Genomic DNA, 15,249 nt, shown 5'->3' on the forward strand with positions numbered 1-15,249 from the left:
CGCGTCGCCCGCTGTCGCACCCGCCCCGCGTCCCCCGCGTCGCCCTGCCCCGCTCGGTCGCAGTCGGCGCCATGTCGTTTATCTTCACGTGCGGCGTGCAAGGCTGCTCCAGCGCCGCCAACGAGAGCAACGACTCCTTCAAGTTCTTCCGAGTGCCAGCGAATCCCGTCACGTAAGAATAAAATTCTCGCTTAAAAATGTTCATTGTCGTTGAGTGACGTCACAAAAGCAAAAGGCTGAACGTTCCTTCTTTAGTGTAGACGCACACTAGGCGACAGCTCGGCGACTAATATAAACGCTTAGAGTAGGCGCACACCGTTGATTTTTCGTCGGCCGATAGTTTAGTCGGGCAGTTGATCAGTATGGGCATGTATGGGGGAGTGTGCACACTACGCCGATTCGATTTGGCCGATTCTTCATACAATTTGAAATCGGGCACAACAACTATCGGCCAACTAAAAATCAACGGTGTGCGCCTACCTACTCTTACGCTTGTCAGTTTCATTTAGCTTGTTTGTCGTCGCGACTTCGCAACATTGACGCCAAGTGTGAGCTTTAAACACATTTGAAATTTATTGTCGGCCGCACCCTGTCGTTGCGTTTAGTCGCCGCATCTGTCGATGGTGTGGTGTCTTTCTTTCTAAAAAAAATTTAACATTATCTAACACTAATAATAAAAGGAAGATTTGATTGGTTGTTTTCATAGAATAGGCTCTAAAACTAAGATTTATTAATACGGAACATAATAGGCAAATGCTATAAAATAAGGCCATTAACCCTTAATTTGGCAGAATCATTATTTATCAAAAAATAAAAATACATCGTCGGATTTATGTTCTTAGGGTTATTTATAGGTCAGAAAAAAATATATAAAAAATCGGAACTTCACCAAATAGAAAAAAAACAATGTTCATCCCGATGAACACTGCCAAATACATGGAGAATTTTAACTGTTCATTGGGGTGAACATTGCCAATTTAGGGTAGCGGCATTAAATTAAAACAATTATTCATATAAAAAGTAAAATTTATATTATCAAATGCTTTTTGGTGCACAAAATAGTAAGAAATTAACTATTACCATACAATTTTGTGTGATCGTTGAGGTAAAACAATGTTTAATGTTTATAAAGAAAAAATCATAATTTTTTTTTCATATAACTTAAAAGTGGACAAGTCGCACTAAATAATAAAAAAACAGCTCCCACATTTACAAAATATATTCTTCAGGGTTTAAATAAAAAAGTAAAAATGATTTTAATCAAAAATATTTTTTGGAACTACAAACTTTGAATCTACAAACAACCGCTAAATTAAAATATGTAATTATTTAGCATGAAAATTTAGAAAACAATTATGTCCACTTTTACCAGTAACTAAACATTATTCTGATATTACATTTCATGCAATATACAGTATTAAGCTGCCAACATCCCAAACTAAATAAAAAATTACTCTAAATAAAGAAATTAGTCCACTGAAATAAAATTAAGCAAAAATAAACGTTTCATAGCTTATTTGACAACGTTCACTGGGATGAACAATCAAAGATTATTAGTAATTTGGCAATGTTCACTGGGATGAACACTCGACTTTGACCTGGTATAACATGGCTTATTTATTAAATGAGCATTGTAAATCAATCAAGTTATTAAGCATGAACACTATGCAATACGTTAAAACCACTGTCATTACTCAATTATAATAAAAAACATGTAAAGCTTGAATAAACACCTTGACACTAAAGCCTGGTCTTCGCTATGGCCGGCATTTTGGCTAAAATTAACACTTTCAGACTGTGACTAGCACATAAAAATATTTTTCTACCAAAACTTAAGTATATTTTCTAGTGAAAAAAAAAACTTACCAGAAATTAAGACGTATGCACTCGGCATATTATTTTTTTCAATTGAATGTTCATCCCAGTGAACAAAATCAAATGAAGGGTTAAAAATTTATCAATATTTTCATAGATAGGTAAATAATTATTATCTATGATATTGTCGAACTAAAGCTTTACATAAAAAAATATATTTTTATTATTGTATAAAAAAAATTAGTCTTATGGTATTTATTTATGATGTGTAATGAAAACTAATAGCAATTACTATAGGTAACTTATTTGGCTTCTCAACAAGGAGTACCTACAATAATTATTATTAACACTAGAATACAATAAAATAAGTATGCTTGTTGTTGCTAGGGCCGAGAGATGGCAGACGCTGGCCGGGCGGCAGGACATGGAGCTGGCGGCGTTCCGGCGCATGTACATCTGCCAGAAACACTTCCAACCCGATTGTTTCCGCAAAGACCTGAAGAGGCTCAAGAACAGCGCCTCCCCCTGCGTGAACCTGGCCCAGAACAAAACCTTAACGGTCAACAGAGGTACGCAATATGAAAATCTCGCAATGGATGTCTTCTACACAGATACGCGCCAAGATTGCAAATTAAATCGGGACACATTTTATAACCTTTGTGACGAATTTCTCAACAAAGAAATCGCTAAAATTGTCAAAGAGCAGGTCGATTTTAAATTTAAGTTCGCCGGTGAAAAATACGATAGCGACTTCAAGTATTTCTGCCTAAAATTCTACTACACTTGCCCCGCTAGCTATTTGGCGTTACAGCCGTCTATGAACTTGCTGGATAAAAAAAGTTTAATGACTGTAATGATGACGACGTTTATAGGCGAGCACGATAAGTTGTCCAAGATCCTCTATGCCAAATTTGAGTGTATGTCACCTTTGGAGAAGAACGCCGTCTTACTGGTCGGTTTTACGGATGTCAAACCGCACTATTTCTATCACATCTCGGAAGATAAGGTCTATGGCTTTACTGATAATTGTGGGACACAAAGTCTTCAACCGGCTTGTGGAGCGATAGTCCTCATCGCGCGAGGCATTTACGAGCCCTGGATCCTTCCGATCGACTACGTTCTTTTACCGGCGGGGGACGAAAATAACATCAAAAATGTGATTTCTTCATGGTTATATAAAACAATTCATATGTTGCTACATGTAGGCCTCAATATTCGAATTTGCATCTCTAACCTAAGCGCTGACGCAATCACAAAAGATTCCGCCGTTCACAAGGTGACTAGAGAGCAACCTTTCTTTTTCGTCGAATCAAAACAAATATATTACATGAAAGATCCCACGATTACGATAAAAAAAATTCACAAGCATTTCATGAGGCATGACGTTTATAGTCATGATTGGATAGCCAAATGGAAGAATATAGTGGAGTTTTATGATCTTGACAGTAAAAAAAAATATAGACTTGCGTCTGCATTGCGTGCAGAGCACGTCAGGCCCACTGGAAACGAAATACCATTTTCTTCCGTTCTGAATACCTTCAGCGAGGCAGTTGCTGCGGGAATGTCCGCGTACGTTGACTCAGGGCAGATGGAGCAAGAAGCGCGTGGCACAGTACTTTTTTTGAGCATAATGAGCAGGATGATCGATTTTACCCGTTCATCTAACGCTCCAAACTGTAGTGAGTTTAAAAGACCGTTTACCGGTTCTGATAATCAAATGGATTTAATATATGATGCGTTGGCAATGTTCCGAGATTTTGAAAACAATGCAGATAACTTAGAGTTTGTAACAGATATTCAAATAGCCATCAGGTCATTACTGTTGTTAAATGAAGATTTAACCTTAGAAAACTATCCTAAGTTATTCACCAAAAACATCAACTTTAACACAATGACAATTTTTTTTGATTTGGTTTCTAAAAAAAACTGCAAATCAGGACAGATATTGCCATGGAGGTTAGTTGATACATTTCGCACCAATTTTTGTAGGTATCTCGTAAACACACCTAAGTATAGAGACTGTCCAGAGGCATTAAGTGGAGTATTTTTTGAATACCTTCATAAAGTACCTAAGGACCAAAAGGCACTCAAAAACGAGAACGAAGGACTTGGAGCATTTAAAAATACAATCACGACATTCAAAAATTCAGATGTAAATATGCCTGTTAAGATATCCGATTATAAAGATTTCAAAATACCGAGTAAAAATCAATTGCAAGCAATAAGTGCATTTGTGCTTAAAAAATGTCTCGAAAAACACTCTACCTGTGTTCTGCCCAAAAAAATGGGTAGAAAAAAAGTGGAATCAATCCCCAGTTGCTTGAATCGGTATCCTCAATTCACGATGGGCTCTGAACCCGATCAAGTGATTCCAGACCAGGGTTTCTTGCGATTGATTGCCGAGTTAGAGAACGACCTGAAGGTGCACTGCGACACCCACATGATGAGCTCCTTCTGGATGCTGAAGCTGATGCAGTTCAGCAGGTTCACCGGCGACTCGTACCAGCGCCCGTGCCACTGCTTCCCAGTCGTCTACCTAACAAAATTGTATTTCAGGATTAGGTTATCACAAATCCTTAAGATGAATAACAAAATTTTTAAAACTACTTCATTACAGTTTGCTTCATATCGCAGTTTGCCTTATTTCAAGTACATTAAGCCCAGCCTTTCTTAATTATGTATCACGAATTTCATTATTATTGATTAAAGAATTATTCTTTCGAGATAAGATGATTTTTATTTATATAAAGTATAAACGACAGCACATTATGGTAAACACTGGAATCCTATGTACTATGGTACTAGTAGGAATAGGTGCAATTGCAATAAATCTGTCAAACTCCATACAAAAACACCGGTTATCGTTAAAGTTACGGTCAAAGTTAGGTGGTGGAACTCAGCCTAAGTGATGATATAGTGTGAAAGTTATTTATTCAGTGCTTTAACCTAGTAAGTAACCTAGTACGTGTGAATCTTACTTACCTACATCAGTGAGTAAGCTTCTAGCTGGTCATTTAAGTATACTTAAGACTAAGAACTCATGATTTTCACCCGCGCCCGCGGCGGTTGCGGGCCCGCAGCTTCTGTAGAATGCAGATACTATGTAAAAACTAATGCACAAACTCACGACGCGGTTTTCGCCCGCAGCGGGCGGCGCAGCGCAGTTGTATGCGGGTCCCGCTCGGCGGGCGACCATTTTGAATCGCGCCGTGAGTTCTTAGCCTAAGTCTCCCCTCAGTCAAGCCTCTCCTATCCACTGTTTTTATCCGGTCAGCGTGAAAGTCATCAATGTCATCGTATGACTAGATTCAGAATCATCCCATAGTTATACACTCTAGATAGGTATTAAGATGATGAGTATTAAGACACGAGAACGATTACGATTCGCAGTCGTAAGTTTTTACTGGCCAACAAACATGGCGCGAAACATATTAAATTAAATTAATTTTGCCATATTAATAGAGTTCTTATGCGATAACTGTTAATTAATTGTCGATAACGAACAACATAGTTTATTATAAAAGGAGGGTCGCTGCCAATATGTGGTTGTTTTTAGCACTATGTGAGTTGGAAATTATTAAAAACTGGTGCTAGTACTTCGCTGAAAAAAATATGTTAAAACCGGATTTTTGATAAACAAGGCAAATTAAGGCACACACGACCTTTGATCGATATTAGTGAAAATTTGAGCTTAAAAATCCATATTATTTTACCGAAAACAAATCCATACTTATGTATTTTACCAAGCTTTGGGTGTGTGTGTTGGTCTTTGATACCTGTCATTTTACAGAAAGCCATTTGATTCCGTACAAACCGAAATATTACAAATTATTAGAGATGAAACGGATAGTTGTTTGGCCGGATACCGGATACCGGATATCCGGCCAGCTGCTAGGCCGGATAGCCGGATATCCGGCGGCCGGATAGTTGGCACATTGTCTCGTTGCATGTCGTGACGAGTATAGTGCCGCACAGGTGCTTCGAACGCGATCAGTGGGTCTATTAGTAGAATAGACTAGTCACACTTGGAAAATCGAATCCGTCCGAATAGAATGTCAGATTTTGCCACTTGTCTAGGGGGCAGATCAATTCAATTTCGGCTGCAATCGTGAGTGTGTGATTGAATAGCGAAAATTTAACTATACTGGTCATCACAAAAATCGGCCCACCTACGTTTTACAGTAAAACTCGTTTCTACTGACACAGTCATGGCGCCCCAACAATATTGGTGTTATTTGAAAGCCCAATAAATATCCTTAAAGAAAAACACATTTAATTTCTTAATAAACGATTAACATAAACGCGATAATTATACAATAAATGTGACTTGAAAAAAGACCTCACTTTGGGCTCACCTCTGGGATCAATTAGACCCATTTTTATGGTTATAAAACCAAATAATGATCTCACGTGTCCTCTTTAACAGATGGATAGCGATTAATCCCAACTTAACAGTTTTATAGCCATAAAAGTCGGCTCAAGCGTAACTACCTATTTTTTGAAGAAGTGACTCTGGATTCTTCTACAGACACATTTTTGGGATAAAAACCTTTCCTTTAATGAAATGAAGTTTAGAACTAGGCTTTTAAGTGGTGCCAATATTGGTGGGAAGTGGGGATGCATACGTTTGAAAGTGCTTGTCGCGGGAGGGTCGATCTTTGTGATGACCAGTGTAGTTGCATGATGTCATCAGACCATCAGTGAAAAAAAAAATCGCCTATTTTATTTGGCAATATTTCGACATTAACAGATATTTACTATTTATCTATGTATTCGTCATTAGAGAGAATAGCCCAGAAAAATAAATTAGTTTTGAAAGGCCTTAATATGGCTTTTTTGTAACTTTTTGGACTTTAAATAAAAGCCGTCATTATTGTAAGCAATTTTATTGATATTTACCTCAAAGATTAATGTATTTCATTTTATTAATAGGAAATTGTCGTTTTTTTTAATATCCGGTATCCGGCCGGATAGTGAGTTACTATCCGGTATCCGGCCGGATAGTAAATTAGGGCCGGATATCCGGCCTACCGGATAGTTGCCGGATATCCGTTTCATCTCTACAAATTATATCAGTAATCATTTTAATTCAGGTGGTATGCGAAACTTATTGTGAAAATCGGTGTTAATATGTCACCTCATCATCATCATCATCTCAGCCATAGGACGTCCACTGCTGAACATAGGCCTCCCCCAATGCTTTCCATGTTACCCGGTTGGTAGCGGCCTGCGTCCAGCGCTTTCTTGCCACCTTTATGATGTCATCGGTCCACCTTGTGGGTGGACGTCCCACGCTGCGTTTTCCGGTACGCGGCCTCCACTCCAGAACCTTGCTGCCCCATCGGCCGTCAGTTCTGCATACTATGTGCCCTGCCCATCGCCACTTTAGCTTGCTAATCCGTCGGGCTATGTCAGCGACTTTAGTTTGTTTACGGATCTCCTCATTTCTGATTCGATCTCGTAAAGAAACACCGAGCATAGCCCTCTCCATAGCTCCAACTTTGAGCTTCTGGCTTCTGGTCACAGGCATCACAGGGTGAGAGGCCACGTTTCCGAACCATAAGTCATCACTGGTAATATGTCTGTCACCTACATAAATATTAATGTAACAAACCAAATAATGATTTGAAAAATCAATTTAAGGTATAGGTACAGCGACTGCCTCTTTCATCCAACTCAGAGACAAAAACTTTGACGAAGACGACAAAGAGCTGGCGCGCGTCTTGAAGAAGCGGATGACCGCCGACTTCACGCTCCCGGAGGACCCCGACGCCAAGAAGTACTTGGAGGAGAGCGTCGAATATACTTTCCAAGTTTTACAGGTTCATTCATGGTTACAATAGCGACAGGTAGACAAGAATGTCGAGGATCAGTACAACACACTAGCATAATTTCAGTTCGCTTCAGCCGAAAGACGTCCACTGCTGGACAAAGGTCTCCCCCCAAGGATTTCCACAAAGACCGGTCCTACGCCGCCCGCATCCAGGCACCTTCCGGGCCCCTCACCAGATCGTCGTTCCACCTAGTGGGAGGCCTGCCCACACTACGTCTTCCGGCTCATGGTCGCCACTCGAGAACTTTTCTGCCTCAGCGGCCATCAGCTCTACGAGCTATGTGCCCTGCCCTCTGTTACAATTTTAGTTAATTTTTCTTAACTTTTTAAAATATCTGCCCAGATGAATGGGTTAAACAAGGAGGACATAGAGCTGGGCGACGAGAAACCCCTGTCGTCTGGACAATCGCGCAGACAAGTGCGCAAATTCACAATGGACAAAATTCAGGGCAGTAACACACGGAGAAACATACAGTATAGGAACGCCCGAAGAAACTTGCAGACCGGGACCAAAGAGAGCCTACTCCCGATTACACGTGGAAAGGTAAAATTACTGAATAATGTTTTAAAATTTAATGACATACAATCACACAGTGTTGCTAATTCCTAAAAAAAAATGTCTGAAATAAAATTATACGCAGATAACCTAACCTAGATCGAAAAAAACAAAACCTATTTCGCTGTAGTCACTGAGTGAAAAAGCTTAACGACTCTGTCTTATCATGAATTTTTTTTTCTCAAGCTTCCGCAATCAGGAGCGGTTCGAAGACAGTACTTGTGGGAATTCCCGAACGAGCCGTCGATCCGGGATATCAAGGAGCGCGTGATGGAGGCCATGCAACAGCAGATATATGCCGCGCAGTATCGTATGAGGGATCTTCAAAAGATCATTGACAAGTATTCTGGTGATATCAGGTAATGATGATGCTGTGGAAGACTAGATAAAGAGTTAATCCTAGACAATCTTTTTTTGTTTAATACAATGTGTATAGAATTTGCTGGTAGTTTCTCGCGAATTACAAACTTGTAGGTTCCATACGTTACTTACATTTATTTACGTTGTCGTCGTAACAGTCGTTCCACCACCGATGCTGGGGTTGCACTACTTAAACATATTTTCGAGGCTTGGGAGAGTTCTCAAAATGCACTAGGGGTCTTTTGTGATCTCTCAAAAGCTTTTGATTGCGTAGAACATCAAACTCTAATTCGCAAACTGCACTACTATGGGGTAAAGGACTCGGCTTTGAATTTGATGCAATCTTATTTAAACTTTAGAGTTCAAAAAGTTGACATAAATGGTGTTTTGTCATCTGGGTCACCTGTGAAAATGGGAGTTCCGCAGGGGTCCATTCTGGGTCCATTCTTGTTTCTTATATACATTAATGATCTACCATATTTTGTTAGAAACTCTTGCGAAATCGTGTTATTTGCTGATGACACATCTTTGATTTTTAATATTGATAGAAGTAAAAATAACTTTGACGATGTAAATAATGCACTAACAAGAGTTTTAAGTTGGTTCACTACAAATAATTTACAACTCAATGCAAAGAAAACAAAATGTATAAAATTCTCTTTGCCCAACGTAAAAACAGTTAGTACTCAAATAGAACTTAATAATAATGCAATTGACATGGTAGACTCGACTGTATTTCTGGGAATTACCCTGGATTCAAAACTCCAGTGGGGCCCCCATATAGAAACTCTAGCGGGAAGGCTCAGCTCAGCAGCTTTTGCAATAAAAAGGATACGGTCATTAACCGATGTTTCAACAGCTCGCTTAGTCTACTTTAGCTACTTTCATAGCCTAATGTCATATGGAATCATGCTATGGGGAAAAGCTGCAGATTTTGAAACAATATTCATTTTGCAAAAACGTGCGATAAGATACCTATATAAAATGAAAGCAAGGGCGTCCCTTAGAGAGTTGTTTAAAGAAATTGGCATTCTCACGGCCGCTTCACAATACATCTTGAACTGTATTCTTTTTATTCATCAAAATATTAATGATTTCAAAAAGAAAAGTGATATTCACCAAATAAACACTAGAAATAAAAATAAATTAGCTATACCCTCTTTCAGACTTAATAAAGTGTTTGCCACTTTTATGGGACAAGGTATCCATTTTTATAACAAAGTCCCTGATAAATATAAAGAGCTACCGTATAATAAATTTAAAGGTATAGTTAAAGATCACATGCTTAAAAAAGCTTATTATACAACTCGTGATTTTCTTAATGATAAGTCATCCTGGGAGTAGGATTATGGTCCTCTCATGCTCGTACTAAAAAGAATTTAAATTCGTGCTATGAAAAGTAATGTATTAACTAATTTTCTCTAATGTTATAGTGTCATGCTTCTCAATCTGGACTGTTACTTAGCTTATTATTATTAGTTTTTTTTTAAAGAGATAACTTGGAATTGTCATTCTCACTAAAATGTCTCTGGGGTGGTGGCGTAGTGAGGCGGGTCGTTACATTCCCTCTAATATGGTCGAGTGAAGCGATGGCTGGTTCACTCGTCATGTCTGTGAACAGGCGCTGCTTTCGGGGACTGGTCAATCCAAGTTATTCAAATTTATTAATGCGAATCATTTCTCCTAGTATTTAAGTATCTTAATTTGTAAGTCTAGATATTAGCACGTTACTACCTTGTTTAATATGCCACGCAATTTTGTATACCCATTCTTATAAGATACATCATACAAGAATGCGTGGTAAATTCAGTGAACTGCTCCTGAATCAAATGTACCTACTACTGCTTTTTCTATTTATTCATATTAACCGGCAGACAGTGGTGACTGAGTTTGTTGCGGCGCTTCTTCTCAGCACTTGCCAAATGTTGGTCTCGAAGCGCTGGTAGGGTAAAAAGATTATGAGACATGTAGAGGCTCCTTAAGAGCAAAATGACGATTTGTAAGAACTATTTATTAGTCTAAACAAATAAAGAAATTTTGACTTTGACTTTGACTTTACTAGGCTAAACTATTTCGAGGCAGTGATAACACAAACAAGATTCACAATTTTCAGGTATCGTATCGGATACATATACTGCCGTCTTGAGACACTTTTGTACGAAATGCAAGTGATATGCACCTTTACGAAACGTCATGACCAAAAGCGAAACGTGAACATCCACATAATATACCACACGTACTTGGTGAAGAAGAACGTTGATGTTACGTACATCGTGGAGCACATGATCGAGATTCACACCAATTATATGGAAAGGTCAAAGGTCACGACACCAGCGATTTCTGCACAAGGCGCTAATGCCACTACTCCCGATGGAACAACAGCGGAAACCACAACCGATAGCAACCTACCGCCGCAGCAGCAATGATCTCATCACCTTTATTAATTTTACAGTCCATTGCTGAACGTACCCTTCCAGAAGCATTGTTTTATCCAGCTAGTTCTTGAGCTCGTCAGGAGATCGTCTTATTATACAGGGTTATTATTTGTAAAACACCAAAAACCTCGCAGATTTACATTATAATTTAGATAGGTAAGTATATTATTACATCACTTGCAGCTTTCGTACATGCGCGGTTTTATGATATTATTAAAATGGTGAAAATAAAAGCTACATACTATCACAACACAACACCCTTGTGAATAATTTACGTCAGCCCAATATTATGTGTATTCCCCTGTTATTTGTCCGTCAACCAGCAGGACAGCTCGTCCAGGACAAAGGCGTATTGTCCCGGCTAATTGTGGCCGTCCTAGACAGACGCCGAAGAGGGCTCGCTGCTGATGCCACTATCTGGGGTTATTTATTTTTGTATTTTATCAACGAACACGGCTTATTTCAGGTAACTTTTCAAGTAGGCTTTAATTGAGTTGTCTTACGCCTCAGCTCTGGGATCAATGAAAATGAAGAAAAGCTGAGCGGGTTTTTTGATAAGTATAAAAAAATGTGCAATAAATATCATGATGGTTATATGGTCAAGTTTTGTATATTTTCCGAGCATTGGGCAAGGCGGACAGATCCTGTTCCTATTTACATGAAGTGGACGGAGGGACAAACTGACTGAGTTACGGTAATTGATTTAGGCAGTCCGCAATGTAAATTGTCCGAAAGGAATTGTGGTTGTGAGTAGGGGTGCTCGTCAAACCAGATCAATAGACATACAAGGACATTCCAGAAAGTATGTACCTACTTACATACGATTGTGGTGCGCAAGTAATTAATAAATACCTAGCTGTTGTAAAATTCAATTCGAGCTTTTTTTTAAATGGTTCTTCAGCAGCCAGTTAAACGACATACCTAGCAGCAAACGGTGTGGTGTGGACCCCTCGAAGTGATTGAAATTTAAAACTTTAAACGATAAGACAATAATACTTAAATAAAATACAAAAATAATTCAACAATTAACACTAAGTTAAAAGTAGCCAGTTAAAAAAAATACATCGATTATCTCCCAGCTTTAAGTAATCCAACAAGCATAATACACATTTTTATAATCTATGCATGACCGATTATGACATGGCATGGGTGTGACAACTGACAGTGCTCGAGGGAATGGAGTGCGGGTTCGATTCCCTGCTGCGGGCGCCGGAGCGTCTTTCCAATCTATACATAGCCAGAACGCAAGGGTGTGAAACTAATCGAGTATAGTTTGGAATATACTTTTTTTACTAAGCTCCTCCAAACTATACACTGCCAGTACGCAAAAACCCGTGTATAGTTTGTAGTGACGTAGGTAAATGATCGTATTCCGTAATATACATAGCCAGTACGCATACGGACTGATCATGCGTGACGTAAAATGTTGGAATGAGTGCGCTATTACAATATGTGAGTATGTAGTTGTATTATTCGACATTTTGATTTATTGACCTCTCTTTCTATTACATGGTAATTAATATCCGCGTATCTTCTTTAAACACTGAATCATCTTTCGGCACGTGCCGTTATTTTGATAGAGGGTTTTTAGTTAAAAATGCCGAAAGGCATTAAGTCCGCCTTATGTACACTGTTTTATGTGCATACAAGTTTAAAATAAATATAAGTAGGTAGTAATAAAATAAAATAAATGTAAAAAATAAATGAACATAATAAATTTATTGTTTTATTAAAATTAGTAAAGGAAGCACGACAAATAGTGTGTTACACACACGTTTAAAAAATAATCTTCTCTTAACTCACTAGAAATAGACTATCTTAAAAAATGTGATAAGCATGTAAATTTTTTTTACTTCTGCTTCGTTCGCTACGCTACTCAGCCAGGGATGTCCTAAAGTAGATCCCGTCAAATTATCGATAAAGTGATGTATTTTAATTATTATGGTGCAGTAGCAAAATGAGCGAGGAATAAGAATTCAGAATGTAACGACAGACTTAAAAGATAAATTTTCCTAGTTCAATTTTTGTGTCTTATAAATATATTCAAATCATTTCCTATTACGTTGAACTTTTTTATGTTAAGTTTTTTATTAATAGCTTTTATTTAACTTTCACTATTCGTTTGTACGTATAAATGTAAATTTTCAAAACTTGCAAACGATTTTTCGACCATACGTAGATCCAGACAATTAAATTGCAGTAATAATTTCAGGCCTATTATTTAACATAATTTTAAAGGAAATGGAAAACTCTTTTAGACAGAGCTCAATACTTATCTAAAATAGCAAACAAAATAGTATTTGTAAAATATCGATACTCCTTTTATAAAGTGTATTACCCCAACATTCATTCTATCGCCGAGATCATTGAATTATGAACCTTAAATCATTTGCAATAGATAATCAATTTAATCTATTAAATTTTTAGTGACATCTACTGTAGAGTAGCGGAATTATTACTTCGGAATTTGTAATTTGCCCAGTGATTTTCAACTATGGTCCTTATTACTTTGCATTAGATGTTGTATACACTGAATCATGTGTTTAGTGTCACCTAGTGATGAGTAGCAGTACAATAATGTAAGTAAAACGAGATTTTAGCTTTAAATCATATTGCCTTTTGATAAGGTTGGATTTCAATTGATTTGTGACATGCGCTCTTTCGAAAGGCCAGACCAGTGCAACGAATGACAGACAATAATCTTAGTGTTCTTCTCTGCTGTGGTTTCTGCATAATTAATTTTATAAAAAGTGGTAAATATAAGTGAAGCTCATCAATATGAGATGATGATTTTCAGGACTTAAGATAAAACATGAAAAATGATATACGTGCCTATAAAATTTGAGGGTTGCCCTCGATTTCCCTAGGATCCCATTATCAGACCCTGACTTGGTGACAATGGGACCACCTCAAGAGTATACCCTATCGAACAAAAAAAAATTTTTGAAAGTCGGTTCATAATTGACGGAGTTCTGCGGTAACGTACATACAGAAAAATCGAATTGAAAACCTTTTTTTTAAGTTGGTTAAAAACTACTTACAAGTGTTAAAAAAATAGTTTCATATTGATTCAGTAAAATAATAATGTGTTACATGAAATACATTTCACTTTAAATAGAATTCCATATTTTAGGTACTACATCAAAATCAAACTAAATTCATAATATTATTTATGTCAAGTGTAAGTAGTGTAGTATAGTTTGGATCGAAGCCGCAAGCATCCACAATGCGAACTATACACAGCCAGTACGCAAAATTCGTGTATAGTTTGTAGGAACAGATTTACAAAGGAGCACTCCAAAATATACACGAGCAGTTTCCTATGGGTGCGTTCTGGCCATGTATAGAACGGAAAGACGCGGCGCCGGAACTTGACAGCTTGACATTAATTCTATAAGATTGAAGCTTCATTATTTTTAGAGAGGACTTAAAACTTTCTCTGCCCATCATTACCTATTCATTAATGTTACTAAAACCATAACCTTGACGATTGCTCATTATTTAGGGCGACCAAGAAATAAGACCCTCATGGATTACCAGTAGCTGTTATTTTTATTCGGAATATACCTAAAAATGCAGGTGTGCCTCTCATGTCTAAAGTATCATACCAAAATGAATCTTAACCACACAAAATAAAGTTGAAAATACAATGGTAGTTTTTAATCCATATAGGGTGTTCTCGCTTATTTAATAGGGGTGATAGCCACTTATTGGGCCGTTTATTGCGATTATTGAGGGTGCGCTGACAAGAAATATTATGCTTGCAGATAAATTCGATAATATCGCGTGGGTTGAACTGTCTTTTTATATTGCTTGTAAAAGTGTAAAAATAAGCCACTAAAATCACGAACGAAATAAAAAAAAGTTTCGTTTGTTAGTTGAAATAAATCCGAGTGGGTTAGTTTTACTCAATATGCATAATCTAAAAAAAACTAATCAAAAATCTAAGGAAGGAAGGATTGTAAGAAAATTTAAATTTCAAATCGATATATAATTTTCAGTTCAAAGTGGCAACGTAACTTTATTCCCTTCTTCACCTAAATAACGTTGAATGCTTGTAAGTAAAGAAAATAACACATCAAGATAAACACTAGGTCATCATCATACCTAGTTTTTGATTACGGCTTTCGCTCATAAACGTCTATGTAATTAAACACACATTAAAACTGCTTCATTAGATAGTGATAAAATGGCATTAATATGGGTCTTACTTGGACTATCCTATAAATAAATAAAAAAAAAAATATTAA

The 15,249-nt window shown here is 37.5% G+C and overlaps 2 protein-coding genes across 5 annotated transcripts in view; both read left to right on the top strand.

The window, feature by feature from the left end:
- On the top strand, positions 1 to 4,543 carry LOC135078615 (uncharacterized). Its single transcript, XM_063973144.1, has 2 exons — positions 1 to 172; positions 2,203 to 4,543. The coding sequence occupies exons 1-2, from the start codon at positions 72 to 74 to the stop codon at positions 4,487 to 4,489; spliced, it is 2,388 nt and encodes a 795-aa protein (XP_063829214.1). The 5' UTR covers positions 1 to 71; the 3' UTR covers positions 4,490 to 4,543.
- Positions 4,544 to 5,030: 487 nt separating this feature from the next.
- LOC135078619 (uncharacterized) overlaps positions 5,031 to 15,249 on the top strand; it is a 38,125-nt gene continuing 27,906 nt past the window's right edge. Inside the window, exons 1-5 of one of the 4 annotated variants that reach the window (XR_010258647.1) lie at positions 5,031 to 5,568; positions 7,459 to 7,637; positions 7,992 to 8,192; positions 8,391 to 8,563; positions 10,678 to 11,187. Coding sequence is in view for 1 of the 4 variants with exons in the window: in XM_063973148.1 (XP_063829218.1) it covers positions 5,356 to 5,377; positions 7,459 to 7,637; positions 7,992 to 8,192; positions 8,391 to 8,563; positions 10,678 to 10,990 (888 nt within the window). In the remaining 3 variants the exon portion in view is untranslated. Of the gene's footprint in view, positions 5,569 to 6,884; positions 7,638 to 7,991; positions 8,193 to 8,390; positions 8,564 to 10,677; positions 11,189 to 15,249 lie in introns of those variants that run through there. The other 3 variants (XR_010258646.1, XM_063973148.1, XR_010258648.1) reach the window with 3 other exon arrangements.

The sequence above is a fragment of the Ostrinia nubilalis genome, chromosome 15, assembly GCF_963855985.1.
Source record: "Ostrinia nubilalis chromosome 15, ilOstNubi1.1, whole genome shotgun sequence".
Classification (NCBI taxonomy): domain Eukaryota; kingdom Metazoa; phylum Arthropoda; class Insecta; order Lepidoptera; family Crambidae; genus Ostrinia; species Ostrinia nubilalis.